General features: G+C 46.2%; 1 protein-coding gene across 1 annotated transcript in view; it reads left to right on the top strand.

Moving 5' to 3' along the window:
• Window positions 1–7,692, top strand: part of tspan1 (tetraspanin 1) — a 62,420-nt gene that overhangs the window by 10,040 nt on the left and 44,688 nt on the right. Inside the window, exon 3 of the mRNA XM_019882643.1 lies at window positions 4,307–4,381. Coding sequence (XP_019738202.1) covers window positions 4,307–4,381 — 75 coding nt within the window. The remainder of the gene's footprint in view (window positions 1–4,306; window positions 4,382–7,692) is intronic.

Here is a 7,692-nt window from a genome sequence, read left to right on the forward strand (position 1 = left end):
TTTGCTGTGTACTGGCAAAGTGAATAATTGTTATTTTCATGCACCCCATTATTGGTTGGTTGTGAGGAGTGTTGATTTGTATAAGCTTGGCTTAACCATACTAAATGGGCATATAGCCCTGCTCCCCATGACCGCCGTGCATGGGACCGGACCTTGGTCTTATTAAAAAAAAAAACAAAGTGGACCTACAGCATTTCTAGTTGAGGACCACAGGTGTAGATGCACAATGACACTTTTCTGGTGTTAAAATTAACATCCGACAGTGTTCAATTTATACCAGCAGATTTGCAGTATATCGAGACAAGAAAACTTATTGAGCTGCTAGCCATTAGCCTCAGGCCCCATTATCTCCCGAGGGAATTCTCACGTCTTACCTGTGACGGTGTACGTGCTCCCGTCGGCTAATGGTGATGCAGCGTGTGATGCCCTAATGACTGTCGTGAACAGGCTGCAAACACAGTCCCCCAACGCCCTGCTGATCATCTCTGGGGACTTCACCCATGTCTCTATGTCGTCCTCCGTTACAACCTTCATGCAGTAACCTGTGCCACCAGAGACAATAAAATTTTGGACTTGTTTTATGCCAACACCAATGAGGCATATACACCCCACCCCCTCCCCCCTCTTGGAAGAGCGGACCACAACTTGGTATTTCTCCAGCCTGTGTACAAACCCTTGGTGCACAGGCACCCAGCTGTGACCCGCATGGTCACAAGATGGTCCACAAAGGCTGAAGAGGCTCTGCGGGACTGCTTCGACTCAACCAGGTGGGAGCTCTTCAGAGAGGTTCATGGGGAGGACATTGATTCACTCACCGACACCATCACAGACTACATGAACTTTTGTGAGGGGAACACTGTACCCACAAGGACTGTGCGGTGTTTTTCCAACAACAAACCATGGATTACTCAGAGATGAAAGTCCTCCGGATTTTCCCGGAATTCCGGGTTTTTCACATTTTTATGAAAATCTGTCCGGAGAATTGAGGAAAATTTGCCTAAAATTAATCCGGATATTAGATGACAATATTGAACGAAGACGCGTTTGAGTTCGTTGTTTTGCTTTCACGAGCGTAGCCATGTTGAAACACTAACACTAGTAACAGTAGAGATTTTTGTCTCTTTATCAACACATTTGCTAAACCCCAGTGGAACGAATAAAAGACACCATGGACAAGACAGTTGTCGTAAAAAATATTTTCGCACAAATAGGGAAACACACAGATTGGCAGAAAAACGTGTCCGTCCGACTTCGAGTGTCGTCTCGGCTAGCTGAGCTGAGCTGTTGTTGTGTGTGACGTCGGGTGTGTGACGTCGTTGCGTTGGCGCTTATTGGTTAAAATCAAAAGACACGCTTGCGTACATGTTCCCGCTGATGCACGCACAGTAGAGAGCAGCGGACTAGCTCGAGTGGCGTCGCCACAACAGTAATACCCTCGCCTCGCATTCTCATGGCCTCGCCATATCTCTGAGATTTCGAAATTTCCTGTCTTTTGGAACGAAATCTAAGTTAAACAAGACTGGATAAACATTTACATTTTTTATATTTCTGTTCCTGAAGAGGTTACATTAGCGGACAATTTTCCATCATTGACGGATTTTTTTTAAGAGTGGACGGGGAAAATTTAAGGCCGTCCGTCATTTTGACGGGTTGAAAATTGAGCCATTCACCACAGCAGCAGTACGTCCTTAAGAATCGAGTGCGGCACTTGAAGATAGAGAAGCAGCGAGACGAAAAAGAACAATGACGGCTGGATCATAAAGATATGAAGGACTTTTTTGAATTGTCATTGCGAGAGTTTAGTACAGTACGTGTTGTGATGACGCCGATTCTGTTTTTTGCGAACCACGGTCTCTCGTGGCCAAAACTATAACTATTCATGGCCTCGAAAAAAAAAAAAAGTCAGCGAGAGAGAAGCCCGACCCGAACCCGAAGCAATGATTGACATTTTTAGGCCCGACCCGAAATTCGGGCGGCCCGATCTTACCTATTGTGTACATGCATATATATATATATATATATATATATATGCATTTAAATACACACACACACACACACAGTATATATATGTTTTTTTATTTTTTCCGGAATTTTCAGGAAAGTCCACTTTCATCTCTATTTACTCCTGACATAAAGGCCCTCCTGAAGGAGAAGAAGAGGGTTTTTGTGTCGAGAAACAGAGAGGAGCTGAAGGTCGTACAGAACCAGCTGAAGAGAAGGATCAGAGAGGGGAAGAAGGCCAACAGGATGAAAATGGAGGACCAGCTACAGACCAGTAATGTCGCTGGTGTCTGGAGGGGCCTAAAAACCATCTCAGGCCACAAAAGCCCAAAGACCTTGACTGAGAAGGACAAGGATTGGGCAGATGAACTGAATCGTTTCTTCAACCGGTTTGACCAGACGTCTGTCCCTCCTCCCAACCACCAGCACCCCCTGCAGCTGCGCCCACTCTCACTCTGCATTTCCCCTTCTCTTACGACCAGCTTCCAACAACCCAGTCTGTCTCCTGGTTCCTGCCTGTCCGTCACGACAGCGCAAGTGAGGAACCAACTGAGGAGGATGAATGTGAGGAAGGCGGCAGATCCGGACAAGATCAGTTCCCGGCTCCTCAGGACCTGCTCCGACCAGCTGTGTGACATTGTCCAGCACATGTTCAACCTGAGCCTGAAGCTGGGCAGAGTTCCACAGCTGTGGAAAACTTCGTGCCTGGTCCCAGTGCCCAAGACCCCCCACCCGAAGGAGCTCAACAGCTACAGACCAGTGGCGCTGACGTCTACCTGATGAAGACGCTGGAGAGACTCGTCCTCGCCTACCTGCGAACGCTGGTGAGCTCATCACTGAACCCGCTACAGTTTGCCTCCCAGCCCGACATCGGTGTGGAGGATGCCATCATCTACCTCCTCCACTCGGTGCTGTTACGCCTGGAGAATGCTGGGAGCACTGTGAGGATCATGTTCTTTGATTTCTCCAGTGCCTTCTTCACCATCCAGCCCAACCTACTGGGGGACAAGCTGCGGAATGCCGGAGTGGACCTACACCTCACATCATGGATGACAGATTACCTCACAAACCGGCCACAGTATGTGAGGGCACAAAGCTGTGAGTCGGACAGGCTTCTCTGCAGCACTGGGGCGCCGTAGGGGACTGTCCTGGCTCCATTCCTGTTCACCCTCTACACCTCGGACTTCAGGCACATCACTCCAACCTGCCACCTTCAGAAGTTCTCTGATGACTCTGCGATTGTAGGGCTCATTACAGAGGGAGGCAATCGGGAGTACAAGAGACTGACAAAGGATTTGTGGACTGGTGCCAGCAGAATCACCTCCAGATCAACCCCGGGAAAACTAAGGAGCTGGTTGTGGATTTCTGCAGGAAACAGTCCTCACCTGCACTGATGAACATCCAGGGTATGTACATAGAGAGGGTGACCTCCTACAAGTACTTGGGTGTTCTCCTAAACAATAAACTGGACTGGTCAACCAATACGGACGCCCTGATTAGGAAGGGACAGAGCTGACTCTTCCTACTCAGGAAACTGAGGTCTTTTGGAGTTCAGGGGTCACTACTTAAGACCTTCTATAACTCGGTGGTGGCTTCTGCCATCCATTATGGCATTGTCTGCTGGTCAGGCAGCATCTCGGCCCGGGACAGAAAGAGACTGGAGCGACTGGTCTGGAGGGCTAGTTCTGTCCTGGGCTGCTCCCTGGACACTCTGGAGGAGGAGGGCAACAGGAGGATGCTCGCCAAACTAAAGGCTATGATGGACAATCCCTCCCACCCCTTCCAGCCCACCCTGACAGCACTGGGTAGCTCCTTCTGCCAGAGACTGTTACACCCGCATTGCAAGAAGGAGAGATACCGCCGCTCATTCCTACCGACTGCTGTCAGGCTGCTGAATAAACATATGTGAAAACCTGTAACCATTGTAAATAGCACAGCCACCTTACACTGTGTTTTCTATGCTATTGCTAATTTATTATATGTATTCTACAAATAGATTGCTCATGCTATATTTTATATTTCACTTATATTGAACTGTGTACAGTTCTTTTCAGAAACGTTTATTTTGTGCAATGAAACACTTTGTCCCCCCCCCCCCCACACACACCCACACACACACAATTTTGCTGCTGGAGACTGCAAATTTCCCCAGTGTGGGACAAAGAAAGGTTATCTTATCTTATCTTATACAGCCGCGTCATTGCAGGAGAATAACAAATGACAAGGAACAACTCTTCCGGCACCCAGGTTAAACAATCAGGTGACTGTGACAAGAAAATAACTATTGTCTTCTCTTCTTTTGCAGTTCTTCTCCATGATTTTCATCATTTTCATTGCTGAACTGGCAGTTGCAGTTGTAGCTCTGTCTTATTCTTCATTTGTAAGTTAAACACTTGACCATCTCACTACTTCCCCCTTACTCACATGGCTCCTTCCGTTTTGCTACCACGCCTTCCTCATCCATTTCCGTTGACTCTTACTTTTTCATCTCCCCTTTGCCTTCTCATCTTCTCATCCCACTCTCTGTGTTTTATCGCAGTGTAAATTGTCCACCATTATTGAATTACCAGCTTTATGTCTGCCTCGTCACATTTGATTGCTGAATGACTCCAGGATTGCTTGGGGCTGTGTGTGCTGTCTTTCACTTTGAGCAATTTCTTATTTTAAAATATTGAAGCTAAAGCATTTTATATGCAAGATATCGTATTTACAAAAGTGCACCCCCACACAACACACACCCCCACAACAACATATATAAAAATTATAAGGATTCAAAATTAGCTTCATGAAAACAGGTTGGTGAGGAGTGAGATTCGAATAAAGAAAATAAAAGGTGATTTTTCTTCCATTCAGGGTGATGAATCAAAGTCCCAAGGTGCAAGGACGAGAATCTAACTTGGAGCAGAATGGATGCTAGTGCACTTATTTAGTTAGTTTTAGAGTTATTTTGTCTTTGTGTTAATTATATGTCTAATAATAGCAGCAAAATACAACCCATGTTTTTGGAATGCGGAAGTAACTGGAGTACCGGGAGAGAACTCACACAGGCACGGGGAGAAAATGCAAAGTCCACACAGGAAGGCCAGGGCCCGGAATCAAACACACAACCTCTGCATTGTGAATCAGACGTGCTAACCAGTCGTCATCATTTAACCTACGGTGGCGCATGACATGCATCACCGGAAGGTGTTTGCGGTCAACAGTCTGCATTTGAGGCTTGCGATCAATCTTTTTTTTAATCATTATTTTCATTCAAAGTTTTTTTCATCTGCAATTCACCAATGGTCCTGGCAAGGAAAAGGAATCTGCAGCGCCAGGAAATGCATTTTAAAACGATACATGTGCGATAGTCATATTTTTACATGAAACATGCTGAAAAAGTGTATCCAAGTATATTTTTGGAGCACTATATTTTTAAACCCCTTTTTCCACACAAGTGATTCACCACTTTTTATTAGATTTCACAATTGTTTCCATAAATTAAAACCTTTTACAGGAACACATATTTGTTTTTTTTTTGTTTGTTCTTGTCTTTGATTTTTTTTGTGCTGTATGATAAAACTGAACATTTAAGAGTGGTGTTTCATTGTGGCTTAGACACTCCTGTGCGATAATCATGCTGTCTAATCAGCGTCTTGATCTGCCACATCAGTGAGGTGGGATGGATTATCTCCACAAAGGAGAAATGCTCATTAACAGGCATTTTGACAGGTTTGTGAACAATATTTGAGGAAAATGGCCTTCTGGGTATGTCAAAAGAAGTTTTAAATCTTTGAGTGTAGCTCATGAAATATGGGATCAAATCAGATGAGCAATCAACCTCAAAATACTTTCAATGTAGCTGACATTTTATCATAAATTTCAGGATATCATTTGAGTACAAGCCACACAGGTAATTGATGCTCTCTCTCTCTTTCTCTCTCTCTCACTCTCTCTCTCTCTCTCTCTCTCTCTGTCATGTTTCAGTTTGTGACCAACAGGTGGCTCGGGGGTCCTTTTACCTGCAGATGCACACCTGTTGGTCATTAGGTAATTACTGGCTTTAAAAGGACTCCCAGCCCGAGCACTCATTATCGGGTCATTGTTTGCTCTTGGCTACTGTCATGTTTGTTGCTGTTTGTTGCTCTTTGCTGCTGTCAGGTTTGTTTGTTTTTCATGTTTTGGTCATGTTTCTGTTATTGATAGTTTTGAGCTTCAGTCATGTTTTTTTGTTTGATACTTTGGACTTTGTTTGTTTAGGATTTAGTTTTCTGTGTTTTATCAATACACTTCTTCAAATACCCCCTGCTCCTCCCTCTTGCCTGCTTTTTGGGGTCCACCTCCATTCAACATCTCTCTCTCTCTCTCTCTCTCTCTCTCTCTATATATATACTGTATATCATCTATTGTATATATATATATTTATATATATATATAAAGACAGAAATAAATATCGATATCTATCTATATCTATGTATACATATTGTCTATATAAAAACAAAAAATCCTCGTCCCACCCCTCGGGTGGTGTCCGTCCCCCATTCAGCTCGGGTCCTCTATCAGAGGCCAGGAAGCTTGAGGGTTCTGCACGGTATCTTTGCTGTTCCCAGTACTGCGCTTTTCTGGACTGAGATGTCCGACGTTGTTCCCGGGATCTGTTGCAACCACTCATCTAGTTTGGGAGTCACAGCACATCAAATCTGCCCTCTCCCCCGCCCTGGATCCCTACCAGTTTGCATATCGGTCTAAAAGATTGACTGCTGACGCCATCTCCACTGCCCTCCACTCAGCCCTCACCCACTTGGAGACCAAGGACTCACATGTCAGAATGCGGTTCATCGAGTTCAGCTCGGCATTCAACACCATAATCCCGCAGCAACTCATCCACAAACTGGACCACCTGGGGCTCAACACCTCCCTGTGCAACTGGCTGTTGGACTTCCTGACGGGGAGACCACAGGCAGTTCGGGTTGGCAGCAACACCTCCAGCACCATCATAAGGAGCACGGGGGCCCCCCAAGGATGTGTGCTGAGCCCCCTCATCTTCACTGTGCTGACCCATGACTGCACTCCTTCACCCAGCTCTAACCTCTTCATTCAGTTTGCGGACTACACGACTGTGGTGGGTCTCATCAACAACAACGATGAGACAATCAACAGGAGTGAGTTTAGCAGGCTGGCCTTGTGGTGCAAAGACAACAATCCTCACCTGAATGTGGAGAAGACGAAGGAGATTGTTGTGGACTTCAGGAGAACGCATAGCCAGCATGCTCCACTGACCATCAATGGTGCCACAGTGGAGAGGGCGAGCAGCACAAAGTTCCTGGGAGTGCACATATCTGAAGACCTGTCCTGGAGCCACACTACCTCATCACTGGCCAAAAAAGCCCATCAGCGCCTGTACTTCCTCCGCAAACTTAGGAGAGCAAGAACCCAGACCCCCATCATGCAGACATTTTATAGAGGCACCAATGAGAGCATCTTGACCAGCTGCATCACCGTGTGCTATGGTGCTTGTCCTGACGAAAGACTCTGCAGCGCATCGTGAAAGCAGCTGAGAAGATCATTGGTGTCTCTGTCCCCCGCCCCCCTCATGCTGCTGTCAGGGAGGAGATTGCGGAGTCTCCCTGCTGGAACCAGCAGGCTCAAGAACAGTTTCTTCCATCAGGCAGTCCGGAGATTCAAATCCCTCCCTGCTCTGCCCACACGCCC

Source organism: Hippocampus comes, unplaced genomic scaffold, assembly GCF_001891065.2.
Source record: "Hippocampus comes isolate QL1 unplaced genomic scaffold, H_comes_QL1_v1.1 scaffold384, whole genome shotgun sequence".
Taxonomy (NCBI): Eukaryota; Metazoa; Chordata; class Actinopteri; order Syngnathiformes; family Syngnathidae; genus Hippocampus; species Hippocampus comes.